Source organism: Sorex araneus, chromosome 1 (genome assembly GCF_027595985.1).
Source record: "Sorex araneus isolate mSorAra2 chromosome 1, mSorAra2.pri, whole genome shotgun sequence".
In the NCBI taxonomy this organism is placed as follows: Eukaryota; Metazoa; Chordata; class Mammalia; order Eulipotyphla; family Soricidae; genus Sorex; species Sorex araneus.
This window is the reverse complement of record NC_073302.1, coordinates 134,058,239-134,082,665: the sequence shown is the minus strand read 5'-3', so window position 1 is coordinate 134,082,665 and position 24,427 is coordinate 134,058,239. Positions and strand designations below refer to the sequence as shown.

Sequence of the window (24,427 nt, the reverse complement as noted above, 5' to 3'; positions counted from 1 at the left end):
CCCCAGCCCGAGATTGTCCACGTGTCCTCCTGTTTCAAGTTCAATCTCTTCATTCTCAGCAATGGAAAACTAATTATCAAATGCTTCCTTTTCAGCAGGGCTGTTTTTTTGGGGGAAACTCCAACAACAATAGTGAATTTTGTGTTGAAATATGGAATGTAATCAAGATAAAGAGAAAACGAAGTGAAATTTATTAGCTACGCAGGCGGGGGTGGGAGGTATACTGGGGTTTTTGGTGGTGGAATATGGGCACTGGTGAAGGGATGGCTGTTTGAGCATTGTATAACTGAGACATAAGACTGAAAACTTTGTAATTTTCCACATAGTGATTTAATAAAATTAATAATTTTTTTTAAAAAAGAGAGGAGAATCCAGAGAGTAAAGGGGGAGAGATCAAAAGCCTGGAGAGAAGCGGAGAGAGAGAGAGAGAAAGAGAGAGGAGTGAATGAAATAAATGGCAACTGATCAATCTACCGGCTTGGCCCTCGTTTCCCCCTCAGTCTGCCCCAGCTCCGGCTGGGAAAGAGGCCTGGGACTGAACCCCCTGAGCACCTGGGGGTGACCAATGGGGAGAGCCACTGGGGATCTCCCTGGTCACCCCCTGACAGAAGTGTTTTAATAATCCAACACAGTGGAATCTTGACAAGGACCCCAACTCCAAATCACAAGCAGTTTATATAGGGTTCAGAGTTAAAAAGCTACTTATATTGATCTATTTTTTAGCATTGGTCCTATTACAATGGCAGTCAGCAATTAGGTGATGGTTAGGAACAGTTTCTAAGGAGGGTACAGTGACCCTTGATGACTGGCCAGACCCAGCTGCCCAATTCCTTATCTTGGCAAGTTACTCAATTGGGAGTTTACCAGCAACTGCAAGTCCTGCTTTGGGGAAATAGAAACTGAGGCCTGGCTTATATATAATGTTAGCTGAAGCTTATCATGGCTTCAGTTTCACCCTCACATTCCCCTCTTTTCTTTAAAGTAAATTAAGGAATCTTCCTCAGCCACGGGGTCATTAGTATTATTGTCTGAAAACCATAAGCTGTACCGTATTTATTCTGCTCTTAACAAAGACCACTAGCTTATTCAGGATGCAGGGGTCCATGGTCAGGAGCGAATGCAGGAGCACTAGGGGTCCCAGGTGGGATGGGATCAGGGTGATAAGTTGACTTTCCCAGTTCCCTTTCTATTACAAGATACCTATAGCACAATCTTTACTATGAAACAAAATTCAGGAGTACTGGAATTGTCAAGGTAGGAGGGGAACAAGCAAGGGGTTACGTGCAAGCAAGCCAAGTATTGTTGGGTCCCTGGTATAGGGGCTCTTCTAAGCAGACTATGGAATAATCACTGGGAGGCCAGTCTATAGTTTTGGTTACAATAGGCTTGGTAGGTCCCTGAACAAACAAATGTCCTATCATGGGTCATAACTGGCACAGATCAAGGTTACCTGTCTCAGTATCAGAAAGTACCCAGTGCCAAAACTGGGGCAGGTAAGGAGCTCGCTCCACAGCTGTCACTAAGAGCATACAGAAACAGGAATAACCCATGCCCTTCCCATAGTTCCATGAAGTCACTTTCATCAGTCTTATCTTGAGGGGGTCCTCTCCCATTGTCCGGACACTCCACTGGTTTGTCTCCAATGGGGTAGGCAGCTTTTAAATTTTGCCCTCCTGCAGAGCAGTTGGTGTGGGCAAGATCATTGTGTAAGGACTTCTCCACCAAGGTTTGAGGGTGGCAGTCTTATGTTGCCTGATTCAGACCAGATCTCCCAATGCATACAGATAAGAATGCATTGTGCAATGTGCAGGCAATGTGCTCCAAGCCTTGCATGGAGCTGGACCTTGATACCGGTTGGGCCAGTAGTGACTGAAGAAGAGAGAGATCATACATTCTGGCCTACATTTCCTCTTTCAAGGCTAAGTTGGAGTAGTGGCAGTCAACCCAAAAGAATTTCAAAGGAAACAGTTCCTCCCTAAAGGGGGTTTGCACTCAAAACAGGGCAATTAGAAGGGATTTTCAAGGTGGGAGGGGCTTTTTTAATCTACCTACCTACATCATATAGCCCCAGAAATTTCACCACCTTAAATCTTTAACGGGACAATCATCGTGGATGAGATTGCCACAGGGCTTTAAGAATTCTCCCACCCTCTTCAATGAAGCCCTCAGTGAAGACCTGAGTGAGTACCGTGTCTCACATCCAGATTGACCATACTCCAATATGTGGATGACCTATTGCTGGCAGCACCCACTAAAGAGGTCTGTAGGAAAGGCACCAACGAACTTTTGCAAACTCTCGGGAAGCTGGGATATAGAGCTAGTGCTAAAAAGGCTCAGATTTGCAAGGAGGAAGAGACTTATCTGGGGTATAAGCTGATGGCTTAAAGAAGCAATGAAAGAGACTGTTTTGACTCCCTATACAACCTGTGGAAAATTAGAGAATTCTTGGGGTTCGTAGGATACTACCGCAGGCTGTGGATTATGGGCTTTGCTGAGATCATGAAACCCTTGTGTGAGAAAAGCAGGGAAAGAAAATTTCAGGGTGGATCCCCCAGATGGATGAGGCATTATGCCAGGTCCTGTTGGAGGTGCCAGCGCTGGCCCTGCCCTACCCCCCACTAAGCCTTTCCAGCTATTCATAGATGAAAAGAGAGAGGTAGCTAGAGGAGTGCAGACTCAGCTCTTGGGCTCCTGGAGACGTCCAGTCGTATACCTTTCCAAGAAACTGGACCCCGTGGAGGCCGGGTGGCTGTCCTGTCTTAGAATCATTGCTGCCACAGCCCTCTTGGTTCGAGATCCTGACAAGCTCACATTTGCCCAACAGTTGACTGTCATCACCCCCCATTCTATTAAGAGGATATTAAAACAGCCTCCCAGCAAATGGATATCTAATACCCACTTGACCCATTATGAAGGGCTTTTATTGAATGCTCCTCAAATCCTGTTCCAAGGGCCTACTTCCCTCAACCCCACCACCCTGTTGCCCAAACCTGACTTGGAGGCCTCACTGCACATGTGCTCTGAAATTTTATCTGAAGTGACTTCCGTCAGAAAAGACTTGAAAGACCAGCGACTGATGATTTGGTTTGGTTTACAGATGGAAGTAGTTTTGTGAGGGAAAATCAAAGATATGCAGGGGCAGCTGTGGTGGACAAGTAAGGGATGGTTGTACGGTCAGAAAGCCTTCCTAGAGGCACTTCGGCCCAGAGGGTCGAGCTTATGACCTTAACCAGAGCCCTTGAGAGACTGACTGTGTACACAGATAACCATTATGCTTTTAGTACTGTGCATGTCCATGGCTCATTGTATCGAGTGGGGCTTCTTGACAGCAGAGAACAAGAAAATAAAAAATAACTCAGAAATTTTGAGCTTATTGGAGGCAGTCTAGAAACCCACAGCAGTCGCTGTGGTCTACACCCCTGGACATCAAAAGGGTTCTAGTCCGGATGCAAGAGGAAATCAAGCTGCTGACCAGACCCCAAAGACTGCGGCTCTACATCAGAACTCTGCAGTGCCGGAAGCCACCTTCGCCCTCAGTCTGAACTTGCCACCGCCAGGCATGGGGTCGCTGCCTCCAACCCCTGAATACTCCTTAGAAGATGTGAGGTGGGTAGTGGAAAAGATCGGTGCAGACGGAGGAGAGGATAGACGGGACTTGGAAACTAAAAGGGTGGCTGCCCGAGGACTTGGGCTGACATAATATCCTATATTTGCATCGCTCCACCCAACTTGGAGAGCGGAAATTCTCACGCTCTTGGAAACTGCGATTCAGTGCTCGGGATCCAGGAAACAGATGCCAGACCTGCCACTCATGAGACCAGGAAAGTGATAAACCAGCCTACAGGTAAGAGGGAAAGAAGGTGAAGACTGGGGCGCACATGTGGGAAGCAGACTTCATAGAGGTAAAGCCAGGAAAGTGTGGGTATAAGTACTTAGTAGTTTTAGTGGATACTTTCTCTGGGTGGGTGGAAGCCTTCCTTATCAAGAAGGAGACAGCTATTCTAGCTGATTTCTTCTAGCTATTCTAGATACTGCTAGAAGAAATCGTGCCCCAGTCTGGGGTAGCAGAAACAATTGGCTCTGACAACGCACAACCGTTCATCAGTAAAATTATCCAGGGGATGTCCCCAGTTCTGGGAACTGATTTGAAATTGCATTGTGAATATAACTCCCAGAGCTCAGGGCAAGTAGAAAGGATAAATAAACCTTTAAAGGAGACTTTGACTAAATTGGCAATAGAGACTGGTGGGGACTGGGTTACGCTCCTGCCTTATGCTTTGTTCCGGGTTCGGAACACTCTCTTAATCTAACCCCTTTCGAAATTATGGTTGGTTCACCACCGCCTGTCTTGCCTGCCCAACCTGGCCTGACTCCTTTACAGGGTTCACAGCATCTCCTAAGAGCAGTACGTGCCCTGCAGGAGGTGCAGCAGGATACTTGTCCCACACTGAGAGCCGTGTATGAGGACACTAGCGGGCCTCAGGACCCAGCTCACGACCTTGAGCCGGGAGACTGGGTGTGGCGAGGAGACATGACAGCAATGCTTTAGAGCCCAGATGGAAAGAACCTTATGTTGTTGTTCTCATGACCCCCACTGCCCTGAAGGTGGACAGTATCGCATCCGAAGAGCCAGCGCGTGGGAGAAAGAGGAGGCGCTGAACGACTATAAAGCTACTGCTAACCCGACCGACCCCTTGAAACTGAAACTCTCTTGTCACCATGTGTGATCCAGCTACTGTTCTAAAAGTGTTCCTTCTTCTCGTCACCTGGAACCAAATGAGAATGACCATCAATGCACACACTGACCTGAACCCTCATCAACTCTACCAGATTACCTGGTTACTACGCAATGGAAAAACGGGCGCAGAGCTTAACAGGACCAGTGGCGTACATCCCGTGGGTACATGGTGGCCCGATTTGTATTTCAGCCTGTTTAAACTATTGGAAGGGAGTGGAATTGAGGACTGGAATGAGGAGGAAGTGAAAACTATGGGGTTCTATACATGTCCTGGATATAAGCAAGACATAGATTGTGGGGGAGTGGAGGAATACTTTTGCTACTGGTGGTCATGTGTAACTTCTAATGATGGGTATGACAAATGGCAAGTGACCAGAGAGGATTTAATAACCATGCAGTTTGCTGATCAGAGCATATGCCCATTTCCCTCACTTTTCCGTGGGAAGACTCCTGTCACCCTCGCTCAGAGGGACACACAGATTAAAATTTCTTTCACCCCTCAAGGTAGGGCAAATAAACGCTGGTTCTCTGGCCTGACTTGGGGGGTAGCGTTAAACGTCCAAGGCAGAGACCCTGGGACTTTATTGTCAATTTATCAAGTAATAGAACGAGTGAGGAAATCCTTAGGTCCCAATAAGATATTGACTTCCAAAAGGTTTAAGTCTATAACCCCTTCCTTTCTAACGACCCCTGCTCGAGATGATTTAATGCCCACTATGAGAACGGAACCATCCCCTGCACAGGGTGCTCAAGAAGATCCTCTTTGGATGATGCTGGTTTCTGCTTATTTAGCTCTCAATGATACCAATCCCAATGCCACCTTAGCCTGCTGGTTATGTTATGATGTCCGGCCCCCTTACTATGAAGCAATAGGGTTAAATGGTACTTACAGCACTTCCCCTGATAATGACCCTAAGGGCTGTAGATGGGGAAACCGAAACGTTGGACTGACCATGCAATCTGTATTGGGAGCAGGAATTTGCATAGGAGAGGTCCCCACAAGAGCAGAGGATATCTGCACAATACAGAAGACAATTAACAAAACAGCCAAGTGGTCCATCCCTGGGCAAGGGGGGTGGTGGATGTGTTCTAAGACAGGATTAACTCCATGCATTAACAACCAAGTGTTTGAACCTACACAAGAGTACTGTGTAATGGTGTTTGTCTTTCCCAGACTTCTATACCATACTGACTCGGCTATGTTTTCATACTTGCATTCCCCTCCTGGCAGAGTAAAAAGGGGACCCATGGCTGTTGCCATTGGCCTGATCACCTTGATTGGGATAGCGGACATCAGTGCAAGAATTGCCTCATCCTCACTCCTGGCTCAAAACTCCAGGCTCTCTAGCTTACAAGAAGCAGTGGATAAGGACATAGATAGGATAGAGCAGTCTGTTTCCTATCTGGAGAAATCTTTGTCCTCCTTGTCAGAAGTAGTGTTACAAAATCGTAGAGGTTTAGATTTATTGTACTTACAACAGGGAGGTCTCTGCATGGCTCTAGGGGAGGAGTGCTGCTTCTATGCTGACCATTCAGGAGTCGTGCGGGACTCCATGGCCAGGGTCCGGGAAAGCTTAGCCAAGCGGGAGAGAGAGAGAAAGCAGCAAGAAGGATGGTTTGAATCATGGTTTAGCAGCTCACCGTGGCTCACTACCCTGTTGTCTACTTTGCTGGGTCCCCTAATAGTGCTTATGCTAATTCTGACTTTTGGCTCATGTGTACTGAACAGATTGGTGACTTGTGTCAAAGATCGAGTACAGAACAGTTGATGGTTTTGAGGCAGAAATACCAATACAGCAATGACCCTGTGGATAAGGAAGATTCCTCATTTTAGTTTAAAGAGGGGAATGCAAGGGCGAAACTGATGTCATGACAAGCTGCAACTAACATTTAAGTTTCAATTAGGCCTCAGTTTCTCTTTCCCCAAAGCAGGACTTGCAGTTTTTGTTAAATTCACAGTTATCTACTGAGATAAGAAACTGGGCAGTTGGATCTGCCAGTCTGGGGGTGGTCGCTGAACCCTTCTTGGAAAACTCCCCAACAGTTACTGGTACCTGCTGTCTAATTGCTGATCACTGTTGTAATAGGGCAATGCTAAAAATACAACAGTATATAAACAAACCACTTCTTAACTGAACCATATATAAATTGCTTGTGATTTGGAGCTGGGATCCTTGTCAAGACTCCACTGGTTGGATGAGACTTGGACCCTTGCTCGAGCTAGCAATAAAGTTCCTTTGCTTTTGCATTATCATGTGTGGACTTGGTCTCTCCGTGATTGGGCTTCAGAAACTTGGGTACAACAGTTTCTTCTCACCATTTTAGATGGATTTACTGGCTCTATCTACATTACTGTAACCTCTTACATTCTCTCTACATGTTGTATTTATAAGATTAGGGGTAGGAGCAATAGCATAGTAGTAGGGTGTTTGTCTTGCACACGGCCAACCTGGGTTTGATCCTGGCATCCCATATGGTTCCTCCAAACACTGTCAGGAGTAATTCCTAAGTGCAGAGCCAGGAGTAACCCCTGAATTTTGCTGGGTGTGATACTCCCCTGCCACACACACACACAAGAAAAAAAAATTAATGAACGTGGTTTCACCTTTCTTAAAGCTAGCTAAGTCTTGGTTCAAAATAGACACTAAAAACAACAACAACAACAACAACAACAAAACCCAGGTATCATCTCACACCACAGAGACTGGCCCACATCCAAAAGAACAAAAACAACCAGTGTTGGCATGGATGTGGGGAGAAAGGGGCTCTCCTTCACTGCTGATGGGAATGCCGACTGGTTCAGCCCTTTAGGAAAACAATATGGACAATTCTCAAAAAATTAGAAATTGAGCTTCCATTTGACCCAGCAATACCACTCCTGGGAATATATCCTGGAGAGGCAAAAAGGTATAGCAGAAATGACATTTGCATTTGTATGTTCATTGCAGCACTGTTTAAAATAGTCAAAATCTGGAAAAATACGGAGTGCCCAAAAACAGATGAATGGTTAAAGAAACTGGCACATCTAAACAATGGAATACTATGCAGCTGTTAGAAAAGACGAAATCATGAAATTTGCATATAAGTGGATCAACATGGAAAATATCATGTTAAGAAAATGAATCAGAAAGAAAGACAGTCATAGAAAAATCGCACTCATCTGTGGAATATAAAGTAACAGAGTGGGAGACTAACAACCAAAAGTAGTAGATAAGGACCAGGAGGTCTGCCCCACAGCGTGGAAACTGGCCTCATATGCTGGGGGAAAGGCAGCTGAGATAGAGAAGGGAACACCTAGTAGAGGATGTTGGGAGGACCCATTCAGGTTGAAAGCTGCATGCTGAAAGTAGACTATAGACCAAACAGGATGGCCACTCAATAACCTCTATTGCAAACTACAACACCCAAAAGGAGAGAGAACAAAAGGGAATACCCTGCCTCAGAAGCAGGGTGGGGTGGTGGGGGGTAGGATGGGGGTGGTGGGAGGGATACTGGGAACAATGGTGGAGGAGAATGGGCACTGGTGGAGGGATGTAAATGATCACTGTAAGACTGAAACACAAACATGAAAGCACGTTAAGTTTGTAAAAAAAAAATAAAAAATTGTTAAAATTTTAAAAAGTAGCATGTAGTACATGAGATTAGTTTTATGCTAACTGGAAATTAAGCATATTTAAGACAAAGAACAGATAATGTTAAATGCATTAAAGGTTGGTATAATATAAATGTGTATTGTCTCTAATTCAAAGTATTCTGATACAGAACAGTGTCAGTCTTATCTTCTTCTTTGGGGTTCATGTATACCCAGGTTCACTTGGATACTTTTTTTAGGAATAAAAATAATTTTATTTCCAAATTATGGATTTTATGAAGTAAATCATTTGTTTTTACAAGAGTAAAAACAGCAGCAGCCTTGGGGTTGGGAGGTGGTGGTGGTGATGGTGATGGTGTGCATATGGTGTCAAGGATCCAGTTCAAGGCCTTGCACACATCAGGTATTTGTTCCCTGCCTTTGAGCCATATCCCTCATCTCTTGTGTCATTTCTGCTAAAAATAATTTGAGGTTGAGAAAAAAGATCTAAGGGATCTAAAAGAGGAAACTGGAGTAGTGACAATAGATAGAAACAAAAGTAAATCAACTTTACAAAACATACAGGCATTTGGGCCAGGAAAAGATCTAACCATATTTGAAGGTAATAAAAGTGAATCTAGAATCAACAATCCAAACATGAAATTAGCAAAATATGTGTAAGTGGGGAGCCAGGAACCGTAAAATATAATTGGGTATGCATCATTTCTACAACAAAACTAAAAAATTTAGACACTTCCCACTTGTTTAGAGGAGGTAGTAAATTTTTCTTCACAAAAAATACTGTATAGTAAATGGAAATTTATAGTAAATTCACCAAGTGTTCTACTTACTGGCAATGTCCATTAGACATTGCTTATTGGCGAATAGTAATTGAAATTAGATTATTCAATCACTATTCCAAAAACTTTTAGTTTTTAAAACAGTAAAAGTAGTGCAATTTATTTTATATGATCCTAACACTATTTTGTTTTTTCCACGTATGCATTCAGGCATATTTAAACTCAATATAAGATGTAACTTTTAAAAAGCAAAGTCTTTTTTTCTACTTCTAGAAGCAGAAAAACACTGAAAGATGTTTTAAAAACTATGCATACATAGAACAGGTTTTCAACTGGAGAAGTTTCATCAGTAGCTAAACAGAATATTAGCCAGTTTAGCTCTTAGAGGAGCTTAGATCATAAATCTTTTTCTCTATGGCAGTCACTGCCAGAGATTCACTAGCACAGAGAAAATAAGTCATTGCCTTTATCAGATTATATTTCTATTGTTTTCATTCTTTTAGTTTTGGTGTTGGGTCACACCTGGCGATGCTCAGGGGTTACTCCTGGTTCTGCACTCAGGAATCTCTATTAGCAGTGTTCAGGGAATTATATGAGATGCCGGATATTAAACCCAGATTAGCCACATGCAACCTTACCTGCTGTACTCTCTAGCTTCAATGTTTATTATTTTATGCATAGGATTCACTGGAGGTATCATTAAAATAAAGGTTTTGACTTAGCAGGTCTAGGATAAAGCCACGTATTCTAGTTTTTAATAATCTCCAGGGGATACTGCAGATCTAAGGATCATACTTTTGAATAGCAAGGTCCGAATCAGTGGTTCACAGCTTTGATCTGCACTATAATCACTCTATAGGACCATCAAGAAGCACTGCAGCCCACCTGGGTTTGATCTCTGACACCCCATATGATTCCCTGGGCAAGCCATAAGATTCCAACCCTTCACAGAGTGATGTCTGAACACAAAGACAGAAGTATGCCCTGAACATTGCTGGGTGTAGCCCCAAAAACCAATCAAACAAAACCCTGTACTTCTAAGGTGAAAAATTACTGAGCCTGGGTCAGGTCTGAGCATTGTTTTAAAACTCAGCAGATCAGGTTAACAGGGTAGTTAACATTTGAAAGACCATGGCCTATCAAATACTGATTTATCTGTGGATTATATTTCCTCTTGTTAAAATAACAAATGCTTTAATTTTTATATTCTAGCTATAATTAACAGGAGTATTAACAAGCCAGCTCTGCTAATTATCAGTACTCTATAGATCGGGTGATTGATTCCTCAAATATTTGAAGAGTGATTTCTTCAAATTTCTTCCAATCACACTCTAATGCTAAAAATCTTAGTGACTCTGTCTAGAACATTAAAGTATTTACTAACATACGTCTAATATTTAAAAGTTAAATATGAAATGGCCATGCACTTTTTTAGATGTGGAGATAACGATAAAAATATAAATGTAAATTTAAGAACATAAAACTGTCTATTCATAAGAATTTTTAAAAGTCCAGAAAATATCATCCCAATGTTATTTACAAAAAATGATGGTCCACAGGCATAGAAAGCACAAGCAAGTTATCTGTGTTTCTATTTAAATAGCACCACTAACTTTAAACAATCACTTTTTTATGAAGCCTTCATAATTTGTTTTATTGAGGCCCCTATGAAATAAAGATACAATTCCTTTCTAAGACTCCCACCTCAGAAATGCACATAAAAAGTATTTAATAAAGATACCACTTTAAACTCAACTGCTACATTTTAATGTGTGAAGAGATTTATTCTTATACTCTTAGCAAAGTTTCTTATCCCTAAAATAGGGTGTGGACAAAGTCCAGAAAGGTTAAGGTACGTTTAAGTATGATAGCACTGTCTTACCAAGACAAGACAAAAAGTAAACACACAAATAATGTGTCAGGGCAAAGAACTGGAATCCAGATAGAAAAATATTTCTATCTTGGCCACTCATTAGCCACGTATCAAGAAAATTACAAACTGTAGTTTCATTTTTAAAATGCCTTATATAGACTATTTTGCAAATTTGTAGCAGATCAAAGCTCCATGATCCAAAAATAACAGAAATTAGTCTTCTAAAGCACTGTATCTCAACAGGGACCACTTCCTACTCACCTTGGATAGTCCAAGGGGAGCCACAGTGGAAAATTATGTAAATGAGGGGTCATGGCAAGAAATTAAAGAGTCAATAAGAGGTGGGGCACAGAAAGGAACAAGGTAGGAAGGGGACCACTATGGTTAGAAAAGGTTGAGAAAATTAAGAAACACTGCTCTAAAGCAAAAAAGTTCTCCTTTGTATAACTGGCTTAACAAATCTCTTGGGAAACATTTTCAACATCTTCAATGTAAGTCACCTAATTACCATTCGAAATACAAATTAAACAATTTTAAATAAAGGCATCACTGAACACAGTAATCAAATACAGAAAATTTGTTTCTATGTACTGCAAATAACTCCTAAGTCCTTACAAAAACCACCTCAACTGATAAAAATGGAAGAGCACAGGAATTATTTTCTTTTAGTTTATTTTGTTTGAACACATATCCACCATCCACTCAGGTGAACAAATATATGAGAAATCCCTGTAGCACTCTCGCAGCTTTTTGTCACAAGGTTTCAGGGACAATGTATTGTAACAGACACCGGTGTCCTGGAGGGTAAGTTCCAATTATTAATCTTCTTCAGAACTGGAGTCATCCTCTTGGTCGGAGAGTTCAGGGACCGGGAAGCGGAGAATGGCAGCTACTCCAGTCAACTGGCTCAGCTGCTCCCCGGACACGTGGAGACTAGAGAATATCCGGACAGTGCCCGCATTCTCCTTCACGCTGTCCACGAGCCGCACGTACCTGCTGCGGGTGGCCACGTCCTGGTGCCGGAAAAGCTCGTCACTGATGAGCAGAGTGTCGATTGCCAAGGCCTCATTGGCCCTCTCCACCTGCTTGAGTCCATAGAAGGCGCGGTCGGGTTCATGTTGTAGCATTTTATAAAAGTCATCCAAGGCCTTGACTTCCCCTGCGGCTTTGGTGTCAGACAGGCGGCTGGCTACGGTGGGGTCACAAAGGGCCTCCTTCAGGGAGTACTTGTGCCCCGAGGAGGCATGAACCTAGAACCATGATTTTCAAAGTTAGAGGCAGGAAATCTCTTTGCACACCCAGTGATCAACCCGCAATGGCCCACAGCCAAAATAACTACAAAGGTGGTTAAGTTTAGGGACTCGGGCCTCATCATGCTATCCCAAGCAAGGGCTAGGTACTTAAGGTTCCCTTTTCAAATCTTACAATCCCCGCCCAGCAAAGGCTCGCCTTTCTCATTTTACACTTCCCGGGATTAAAACCTGGGCTGGCTACTTTATCCCGGCCCCTTGACCCCCTTCTGGATTATTTATCCCTTAGATGTGACTGGTTTACCTGCAGGAACTTGGACCGGTTTTCCAGGAGCAGCTTGTTGTCGGTCTTCACAGCTTGCTGGAACATGTAATCGCAGAACTGCTCCCGCACAAAGCCGGGGCTGGCCACCAGGACGCACTTGACCACGTCGAAGTGGACATGGCGCTGGATGGCCTGGACCACCTGCTCGTAGAAGCGCTCCAGGGCGCGGTCGTGCTGCGAGCAGTTGCCTTTCCGCTTCCTGGGGATGTTCACCTCCACCTTGGCCCGGGTGAGGGTCATGCTGGGCGTGACCAGGCAGACGTGGGCCAGGCCCTCCTGCATGACCACGGCCGCCACGTCGGCGCTCCAGGCGGGGTCGCAGGCCTGCTCGATGCGCTCCAGGACCACGCTGTCCCACTGCTTCTTGGCCAGGGTGAACTGGCGGTTGGGTTCCAGCTCGATGGTGTGGTACGCCCCCATCTTCACGTACTCGTTCTCCTGGATGTTGGTGCCCTTCACCCGCAGCTGGCAGGCCTGCGAGTCGAAGTCAATGGCCTCCACGCAGAGCGTGAGCGTCGTGCGGATCCGGTTGCTGCCCACGCTTCCCGTGGACGACTCGGTCTGCACCTTGCGGATGGTGGAGGCGCGCAGGCTGTCGCCCACCTGCACCAGGTTGTAGGTGTGCCACATGTCCTCGGGTTCCTCGGGCACCAGCGTCACCTGGCCCGCGTTGTCCTTCTCAATGTCCTTCCTCACGAGCTTCATGGTCTCGGCCGGGGCTCGGGGAAGCTGGAACACGAGGGCGCCCGGGAACGGGCTGCGGGCGCGGGGGCCACGTCTACTCCGGGAGGGGGCGGGGTCCGCGTCCTAGAGGCACCGGCCTAGCGAGAAGGAAAAGCCCTAGCGCCGATGCTACACGACCGCGGGGACACTTACTCGAGCGCTTCTTTTCTTGGGGTCCCGGCGCGCCGCGCCAAAGCCGAGCGAAAGACCCCGCAACACACAAGGCCCTTTGCCGCGGCTCCGGCCGCGGGATAGGAAACAAGTGGCCGGGGCACCGAAGGCGCATGCGCAGCGCATGCCCCGCCTCCCGGCGCGCGTTTGACGTCCCCAGAGGGGCGGGGGAGGGCGCAGTTTGCGCGTGCGCAGTCGCCCGGCGAAGAGGCGCTCCAGGTGCAGAAACTTTCTAAGGGCCGCACAGCGTCCCTGCCGGGGAGTGCTTTATCTCAGTATGAGTACTCGGGCGTTTCACGTTTTCTTTTCCTACCCTGTACGCCAGTGCAAACGGCTGCATCTTTCAGCGGCGTGCAGTTGGCATTTTACATTCCTCCCCAACCCAGCTAAATCCGATTTTAAAAGTACAAAGTAGTTTTTCATCTTTCAGAGGGCAGAATGAGTTTGGAACTGAAAGAACCCTCTGGCTGACCTCCATGGAAGTTTGTCACTGGCCTGTTTCCTCGACTGTGCAACATGAATATTTGGCCTAAAAATAGCTTCGCTTCCTAATTAACAAATACTCCACCCCCACTTCACCCTCAAAAAAGTAGTAGAAAGAAGTTTCAAAAGTTCCAAAAGACTTGACTCCTGAGGACTGAACTGCTCTCCTTTTGCTCTGGCCGGATATATCCGCTTTTATAATGCTAACAAGCTTATAGGAGCTATTCTGGTCCAGAAACTGTTTCTAAGATCAAAGGGTTAGAGTAGGTCTTGCAAAATCTCTGAGCAAAGCAGAGGTCCGGTTGTTCTGTGCTGAGTTGCTGGGTCTGCAAGATCTGATTAACCCAGATATTAGAGCACTTATCAGAGAGAGAGCACATCTGTGCATTTTATTTTACCCTGGGGGCGGGGGTGGGGGGGCTTTTCAATTCCAGGGTCTGAAATCCTGGTCCACTCACCGTCCAGAGTTGGCAGTCTTGCCCAGGATTGGCAGTCTTTGCTTTGCTTAGCTCAGCAGCCTGGGAAAATTTAGAGTGGGGGTTGCATGGGTAGCTTAAAGAAGGACATTCCCAGTCAAAGCTCAACATTGGGGTGCTAAAGTTTTTGGAATAGGGAAAGAGAGGGCTGATTTGCTTTGTCGACCCCAGTTGAATAGATTTGAAAGCACTTTTAAAAATTGCCTGGGGAATTTGAGAAATAAAGATAGAAAAATTCCAGCAAAGCTTTCTCGAAAGTTAGGGGGTGGAGATCAGAGTTCAACACAGAAACCTTTCCTTCCCCTTTCACGGTGTATGGCACTGATAGGAAGCTATCTCTGAACTGGTGAGACTGCATGAACGGAAGAGATAGGACTGAGCACCCAGTCTTAATATTGAAGCTGCAGTTCTTTTCTTTAGTGATTGAGGGGTGAGGGGCAGAGGAAGGACTATGCGCAAAGGTCCCATTTAAAATATTGGTGCCAATTAGAAGTTACTGGTTTTGTGACCTCCCCTTTCTGTCTTTTTCTGTATCTTCCTGTCCCTCTACCTACCGCACCTTCTCTTTTACAGAAGGACTTTGCAAAGTCCCGGACTAGACGTTTTCTTAGTCTTCCATTTGTAAATAATAAATAAATAAATAAATAAATAAATCCTGCAACTTTGTACTGAGCTCATATAAAGATGCACTGTCTCCCACAATGATTGTATATTTTTAAAGATAATTGTTAAATTGATGGGCTGGAGAGTTAGGACGGCTGATAAGGTGCTTGCCTTGCACACAGCTGCCCCTGGGTCTGATGCAGAGCATCACATCTGGTTCCCAGAGCCCCTCCAGGAGTGATCCCTGAGTGTTGATTGAAAAACACACCCAGAGCATAGTAGGGTGAGGGGGAAAAACTCCATTAATAAATAATAAATATTGTCAAAGTTTTAACTGGGAGGGGAAAGGGAAAGAGTAGGGGATGAGAGGAGATACTTTGAGGTGCATATTGATTTTCTTAGAATTCTCTCCAAAGTGCACCAAATTTATTTTAAATCATGGTGATGTATAAACAGTTCTGATGATTTTTCAAATTCTGACCTATAAGGTTAAATATCAATTGTTTTCATTTGAAGGATAAGAAAGTGAATTATGGAAAAGTTAAAAAATATATTTGTCATATAAACAGCATTCAAATTCAGTCATGCTTAATTTCACATCCTCTCCTCTTTCACTACCGTAATTCCATACTGTATATATGAGAAACCATCTCTGCAACAAAAAATTACACACATACTGTCTTCCTCTTTGACTGTCACCTATATTACCAGTTAAGTCCCAAGTTAAAGTTACCAGTTACCAGTTCCAAATTACCAGTTAAAGAAAGAAAGGAACCAAACAGAAAGATTGATAGGCACCAGAACATTCATTCTTCTTTCACTAGCTTCAAAAATTGTTTATATTTTTCTTTTCAGTGAAGATTCCCTTCTGTTGAGCCTAAGCCACAATTATAATACTTGAAACTGTAGCACTATCATCCCATTGTTCATCGATTTGCTCAAGCGGGCATCAGTAACATCTCCATTGTGAGACTTCTTGTTACTGTTATTGGCATATCTAATATGCAACAGGTAGCTTGCCAGGGTCTGCTGTGCGAGAGGGATGCTCTCGGTAGCTTGTTGGGCTCTCCGAGAAGAATGAAGGAATCAAACTTGGGTCAGCCATGTGCAAGGCAAACGCCCTACCCGTTGTATTATCGCTCCAAAGAAATAATATTTTACTTTGGGAAATGTACATGTATTTCTGTACTAACTAAAAACCCGTGGAAAGCCTATATGACTCGTGTGTGTGTATGTGTGTGTGTGTGTGTGTGTGTCTGTATGTGTTTATTATCTGCTCTAGGGTCAGTAGCAATAGTACAATGGGTGTAGTGATTCTCTTGCACATGGCAGATGCAGGGTCCATTCTTGCTCCAAGTGATCTCCATACCACCAGAAGTGATCGCTGAGCACAGAACCATGAATAACCCCTGAGCACAGCCAGATGCGGCCCCAAAGCCAAAAATGAAACAAAAAGAAACTTAAAACATGTTTTAGACTGTCTTTTTAAATATAAGTGTGCTTTAGTGATTGAACATACTGCCCCATTTTCACCTCATAGGACTACTATTTGATCTGAAACATCTGTAACAGAATTTTTTTTCTTTTTGGGTCACACCTGGCGATGCACAGGGGTTACTCCTGGCTCATGCACTCAGGAATCACTCCTGGAGGTGCTCAGTGGACCATATGGGATGCTGGGAATCGAACCCGGGTCAGCCACTTGCAATACAAATGCCCTACCCACTGTGCTATCGCTCCAGCCCCAAGTAACAGAATTTTTTAATTTGAGTTTATTGTTGAATGATCAGATGTTTTCTCCCAGATTGTGTGTTATAACCTAGTATTTCTAGACCAAATCACTATACATTTATCTTAGGTTATTTGGGGGTTTCCATTCTCAATTAATTATCCAGATTCCAGACTATTCAAGGCCTCTAGGACCTGGTCTTAGAAGCTTTATTCCCAACATGTCCCCTTCCTTTATAGTGCTATGGGTAGTTTTTGTTTCCCAAACAACCTGCAAACCTTCTACTTTGATATATTAGCTCTTCTCTCTATTCAAGATACCACTTCTCACCCCTGTACCCATATCCATATATACGCATATATGAATAAATATACATATATTTAAAGAACTACTTTACATATGTTGTTCTCAAACTTAAAAGAGCATATGATTTGAGTTGGAATGTGTGTCATTTCTTTCTCACTGAACTTTGAATAGATGCATCATTTTATCCTTTCACTGTTCCTTGAAAAAGACTCTGCTGTACAATTGGCACTATGGGGTGGATTAGATGAAAATGTACCAGCATAATTGGCATCATCACAGATAGTCCTTCAGGTACTGATAAATTACAAACTATGATATATCTAAATTAATAAACTTAAGCTAAACTAATTTGCCTTATTATAAAACTGGCTAGTTTTAGCAATTATGTGGTATGAAGTAGTAAATCTTATTTTCACTCTATTCAATTTTGAAAAACCACAAGAAAAACCAATGTAAAATGCTCTGCATCCTACTTTGTGTTTATTTTATTTGACTTTTTGTAAATAGAAATCTTTACATTAGTAATACTTTATTTTCTATAACACTGAATTTTTAGTAATTTCTTAGAAGAAAATTAAAGTCACGGTTGTTACCTCCAAAATTTTCCAATTGGTTGTTTTTTGATATACCTCCAGCATCTAAGAAAGAGAACTGGGGTAGAAGTCAAGTGGCCCAGATTGTAATTCTACTGTCAGGGGTTTTTACTGTAACTTTTGGCAGCAATCTTTTTGAAACTAATTTCTTTAACTGAAGAAGTAGAGGGAATTGGATTCAATAATTTGAATTATTTTATTTATTGAAATTATGTTGCAGCAATACTCTTAAAAGTGAAAATATCCCATAGAATATCTGTTATGCTTATTATAATTGGACCTACTATTTTTGGCATCTGAGCCTTCTTTTAGTGGCCCACATTATTGCTAAAAGATCAAGTCTAGGGAGCTAACGGAAAAGGCCAAAGGCATGCTTTTTGTGCTGGAGGCCTGGGATTGCAAGCATAGTCTCAGGTACTGTATAAAAAATAAGCACTCAACAAACAAAATTCAAAAATGCACCCATCTAAATTTAATGCTTGAGCAGCTAGAGACAACAAAACTGAATGCCTGTCATTTCGAGTTAGACCCTAGCAACTTTAGATAAGTCTTCGAACTATAAACCTAAATGGTTCATTCTAAATTGTAGATATGTTTATTTGTCCCATTTCCCATAGATATGCCCATGTCTTTCGTGGGCAAAAGCTTATGAGGTTCTCATGAAATTAGGGTATTTTGTAAACATTAGCGCTCTATAATTTTAGTACATACTATTTGTATAAATCACTGAGACTACTAGACTCCAGACTACCGGATAGAGCTTGGGAAACAGCTTGCACGAACAACTCATCATCAGTCAGCTTTAAAAAATACAAGAGTTTGGTAGAGTTGACCGATGGGTAATGCATTGGTGCATTTATCTGTACATGCAGCTCCTTCTAAGGACAGTCAGTTCCTGTATGAAGCTGTACATGTTCTTCATTGTTGAACTGGATTGCGGCCCTTAAATAGATTGTATGGCAGACACAGGGGTTCTGGATGCTTGAAGGAAGGAAAACTAATTTGAATACTCTGTGCTGTAGCACAATGATCTTTAAATAATAGGGGTATATAAACTCATTTCCATATTATGGTAGGCTTACTTTCCTAAAACAATCTTTTTCCATCCTCGCTTTTTTTTTAAAATTTTTATTTTATTAAATCACCATGTGGAAGATTACAATGCTTTCAGGCTTAGGTCTCAGTTATACAATGCTGAAACAACCATCCCTTCACCAGTGCCCATATACCACCACCACCAAAAAAAAAAACCACACAGTACACCTCCCATCCCGCACCCCCACCCCCCGCCTTGTAACTGATAAGTTTCATTTTACTTTCTGTTTACTTTGGTTACATTCAAAATTTCAACACAAACCTCACTATTGTTGTTTGGAGTATCCCACTAGAGTCAGACCTACTGTGAAGACAAATGAGGTCGCGCGGCCGCTACTGCTTTTGGTTTTGAATTTCTGTACTTTAACAACTAAGTCCAGAGAGATTTCTTCCAGATATTGGATCACTGCAGGCTTCAAAACCCAATCTGTGGTCGTCATAATATGGCGGACACCGCGCCCTTCATCCCCGGAGAGAAAGAGGCGAGAGAGAGAAATACCTTTCCTCTCCTGGGCGGGCATGGGGCCGAGGCTTAGTTCTCAGGCTGGAGACATTCTGCGAGGAGTTGCCCATGCCAAAAGAGGTTTTGCTGGGTCTGGATTCACGCTCGTGCAGCTGCGAAGAGGCAGCACACGCGTGCGGCCCCCGGGATCATATCTCGGTAGTGGGAGGGGCCGGTGCCTCCCCCCATCCTCGCTTTTTAACTTTTTTGCTTATCTACTGCTTTTCTCTTGATTTCTCATGAAGTGGGGGGGGCGTGCAGAGGGGGGTACATATTGGCTGTCCAGGGTTTACTTCTGACTCTGTTCTCAGGGGATCATATATCATTTCTGGTGCCAGGGATTGAACTTGACAGGGCAAGACCCTTAACCCTTGTGTACTTCCTCCAGATCCTCTACTCTCTCTTTTAAGCTGTGAGTCTTTTAAGGGTAGAGACTATCTTTTATTTCATTTATTTGTGCCTGTGTTACTCACAACCCAGAACAAAATCTAGTATGTAATCTTAATAGAGAGATAAAACAAGGAGAAGCTGTAGTCCTTTAATTTAGAATCTTTAACTGATTTACCACTGATCTCTTAAGAATAATAGGAAACCACATTCTGTTTTGGAATGTAGAACTTTTAAAGATAAGCCTTTGCAATAAGTTTCTGCAAACTCATTTCAATTTTTGAGATAGTCATGCTTGAATAAAAATACAATTGTTTTTAAAGCATCATGTTGAGAAAACTCCTGAAGTGTTTTAAATGATGCACTGCAACATATTATATATGGTTTGGAGAAGACTTTATAAAAATCACTAGCCAGAGCTTTGACTATTCAATGTCAAATGCAATCCCTTATATAGAGACACTGTGCCAACCTCAGATTGTAAAATACCCTTGTGATCTCCACAAACAAAGCTAAGTGGACAACTGGGAAGGTTTTCTAGCCAATTCAGGCAAAAGGGGAAAAGGGAAAAGGGAAAGGCTTTCTTGAAGGAACTTATTGTACTCACTTACTATCTGAATTTCCTGCGATTAGAAATAGGTATTTGCAAAACTGTACAAAACCTCCTACCAAATAAACAAAGTCTTATCAACAAATATGTGGGTGTGTGTATGGGTGTGTTGCTTCTATGTATCACTAAATGGGGAAAAATATTTTTACCAAAAAATATTTTAATAAAATGTATAATTTTAAAGACCAGTCAACAGCCATGTATTTCAAGCATTAGAATTTGGCAACCTAAAATGTATAGTTACAAAATAATTTTGTGAGTCCATTGTTATTTGCAATTTTCCAGAAGGATGTATGATTTCAGTAAAACATAGATTATCTATTTTGCTCTTTTGAAGTTTCATAAGGCCTAGGTGCTCTAGTTATATTTAAGAATTTGTCTTTATCTCAGCAGATCTGACAATTCATATTTTTTCACTCTGTTTGGTATAACAATGACCTTTTTTTGCTCAAAATTTTGGGCAGCGGTCCTTCCAAGCAATGCTCAGGGAATCTGATGGCCACACCTGGCAATACTTAGTCAATAGGCCAGGTGTTCAGTGGTTGGTGCTGTGATATTCCTTGGGCTCTGCCATGCCAGAGGGGTTAGGATAATAAGTGGGGTGAGAAGGTGGGGGAGGCATGAACCCTGGACTCTTCTGTCCCCTGTTTCATCTCAAACCCACATGATTTTTTTCTATCCAGATACCTCACTAGTTTTGTTTAGAGACATTTATGTTTATGTAATTTGATTTTAAAATTGCTTTATATATTAATGATTTGCTTATAAAGTGATTCTTAACACTAACCAGCAGATATGCTTTAAGCTTTAAAAAATTTTAATTGACATTTTATCTTATTTTTAAATTTCAGAATGACTAGTGGTTTCTCTCTCTCTCTCTCTCTCTCTCTCTCTTTCTCTCTCTCCTCTCTTCCTCTCCCCCTCCCGTGTGTGTGTGTGTGTGTGTGTGTGTGTGTGTGTGTGTGTGCATAAAACTCTAGTGCTTACCACCAATATTCAGAATGCTGGGTTGGACAACACTAGAGTGATTGATTCTGTGCATATGGAACTTTATTTCTAAAGAATAGTTTGTCACCTTTTTCTCTGAAGCTTCATTTAAAAGTAGAGCATTCAGAGGAAGCTCTGTTTGGGGATCTGGTAAGGCTACTGGTGCCAGAGGAGCAATTATTCTCTGAATCAGATATAAATGTGGCTCTGGAAGAGAATTAAGAAGAGGAGCAGTATCCTTATCTCTATACTCACTTGTTTGGATCCAGGAGTAATTTTGAAATCTTATGATGCAATTTTTAAAAACACAAGTAGAAAGTTAATATGTAGATGTGTTACTGTGTTTATTTTATGTAATTTTGTGTTTTATTATAAATTTCTTTTATTTGGTGATATCTTGGAAATTCAGTACATAGCCAGATAAAAGTTTTTCTAAGTTTGTACAGTATGCACTGAATAACTGATGTGCTATTTGTGTTACAATCCCATAATGATATTTTGTGGGAGAGAGGGAGAGTCTACCTTTGCCAAACAATCCCTCAGATTATTTGATTGACAAATAATCAAGTCTGCAGTAGATATACTGGGCCAGAGAGATAACATAATGGTCAGGCTCTTGTCTTGCATTATATCTGACCTGGGCTTAACCCACGACATCCCATGTGGTCCCCAAAATCTGCCCTGCCAGAGTTATCCAGGAGGACAGAGCCAGAAAGAATCACAGAACACTTTGGGATATAGTCCCCAAACAAAATAAAACAAAAAATAGATATACTGAAAATAGAAAAGGGCTGGAGCGATAGCACAGCGGTAGTATGTTCACCTTTTACGCGTCAGACCCAACCCGTGTTCGATTCCTCCGCCCCTCTCAGAAAGCCTGGCAAGCTACTTAGAGTATCACGCCCGAACGGCAGAGCCTGGCAAGCTGCCCGTGGTGTATTGGATATGCCAAAAACAGTAACAATAAGTCTCACAATGAGAGACATTACTGGTGCCCGCTGGAACAAGTCGATGAGCAACGGGATGAAAGTGACAGTGACAGTGACAGCCAAAATTTTCCAATCACATGTATACATCCTATATACATGGGGAAGAGCAGTGTTGGTAAAGAATAGCAATTAGTGGAGCTGAAAGATAGTGTAGCTGGTAAAATGTACTAGATAAACCAGTTGCAGCAAGCAGGCAGCTGACCTAGGTTTGATTCCTGGTACCCCATGATTCCCTGCCAAGAGTGATCCCTTAATGCAGAGTGAGGAGTAAACCCAGAGCACCTGTAAGTGTGACCCCAAAACAAACAAGAAGAAAGTAGTATTTGAACATTTTGTGAATATATTTTTAGCATTAATTATATTATATTTCTTGTATCTTTGGGCCACTCTTGGCTGTGCTTAGGGCTTACTTCTGGCTCTATGTTTAGGGAGCATTCCTGGTGGGCTTGTGGATGGGGGACAGGCACATATGGGGTGCCAGGGATCAAGCCCAGGTCAGAAGCATGCAGGACAAGTGCGTTATCCACACTAGCTTCTTTATCTTGTGAAATATTTTAAGGGACACATGAAAACTCAACAAGCTCTAAATCTAATAGACAGTTTGTTGGTTGGAGCTGGAAGCACAAGTACAGAGCATCCATCTAAGGAAGTGAGATCAACAGTTATAAACTATGGTCCAAGAGCTCTGGCATCAAAATACCATCATTCAGCAGGGAAGGAAAATAGGCAAACCTTCAGTATCGTTGCTTTTTCTCACTGATTATTTACTAAACAACTAAAAATCCTATGAGTTTATTGTTCCCCATAAGGTGTCATAATGACTAAAAGTCACTATCTTCAGCAACTCCTGACATTCTATCCTTTGCTACTGGAGGTCATTTATTTATTTATTTATTTATTTATTTATTTATTTATTTATTTATTTATTTATTTATTTATCGTTTTGGGTCACACCCAGCAATGCTCAGGGGTTACTCCTGGCTCTGCACTGACTCCTTGTGGTGCTTGAGGGACCCTGTGAGATGCCGGAGATTGAACCTGCTATGCTATCGCTCAGACCCTTGAAGGTCATTATTTGATTATGGTTAAGTAATTAACTTCCTTCCATATTCAATTATCATGTCACTGGACTTCATTATGAAAAAGGTATGAAAGAAGATACTTGCTTTGAGGCCAATCAAAATGTTTCTAGGGAGAAGAGACATATAATCCAATAAGGGGTTATTCTATCTTCATTTTCTCAGTAGCCAGCAATAACAGTCTATTTGAATAATGATTAATATAGAGTAGTGCATTAACTTCATTATAAGCTTCAAAGTCATGAAAATAACAGACTTACGTCATTAATTAGGCACACGTCAAAGAGTTTTAAACAATCTCTCTTGGATTTCACATTTACAGATTGCACAATATGGAACTGGACTTACATTTAGACCGTCTACATTGTATATTATTTCAGAGCATGAAAATTGAGGTCAGAAATCTGAGTTGAGCATAGACTCTGTCATTTATTACTATGTGACTCCAGACAAATTAACCTCTTGGTATTTTGTTTTTCTTTTCTTAGGGGCCTCACATATAATACATTCTCAGAAAATGTGTGCCGTTCAATATTGGAGGGCTAGTCAAGACTAGGAGGGTTGCATGGGGAAGGGAGGTGGCGAAAAATGAATTATTTCTCTGCTCGCTCCCTGCTGGACTTGAGTCTGCAAATCCATCATTGATGGCTGGAGAGATAACAGGAAGTGGTGAGAAAAGGGTAGAGAAATTTTCAAATGCATCAAAGGTCATATCCATCATGGCAGAGTGAGCATGGGGACTATGGAGAAAGTAGACAAATATTAATTGGCTACAGTAGGCAGTTATATTTGAGGGTTTTGATAGGAATATTAATAGATGTTTACATCCTACTTCCTGTTACTTTGTATGACAAAAGAGATTTGGCAAGTGTGACTGGATTAAACACTCTTTGATGGAAAACTCCTGGATGATCCAGCTAGACCCAGGGTAACTCAAAGAAATCCTCTACGAAGGAGGTACTGGGGTATGAGTCAGAATGCGATGTGACATGAAACATGTTGTTATTATTATTATAGGGAAAGACCTGAAGATGTTATTCTGGGGTCTTGAAAATGAGTGATGGAACCACAAACAAAGAAATGTAGTTGACCTTTAAATGCTGAAAAGATCAGACAACAGATCCTTCCCCTGGAGCC

At 42.5% G+C, this 24,427-nt stretch overlaps 2 protein-coding genes across 2 annotated transcripts in view; both read right to left on the bottom strand.

Annotated features, from left to right (window-relative positions):
* The window catches only part of ITGA1 (integrin subunit alpha 1), a 196,493-nt gene that overhangs the window by 168,806 nt on the left and 3,260 nt on the right, over positions 1-24,427 (bottom strand). The window lies entirely within an intron of this gene.
* Positions 9,310-13,574, bottom strand: PELO (pelota mRNA surveillance and ribosome rescue factor). Its single transcript, XM_004608423.2, has 2 exons — positions 12,537-13,574; positions 9,310-12,232 (listed from the first exon to the last, which is right to left on the bottom strand). Exons 1-2 carry the CDS (start codon positions 13,260-13,262, stop codon positions 11,801-11,803), a joined length of 1,158 nt encoding a protein of 385 aa, XP_004608480.1. The 5' UTR covers positions 13,263-13,574; the 3' UTR covers positions 9,310-11,800.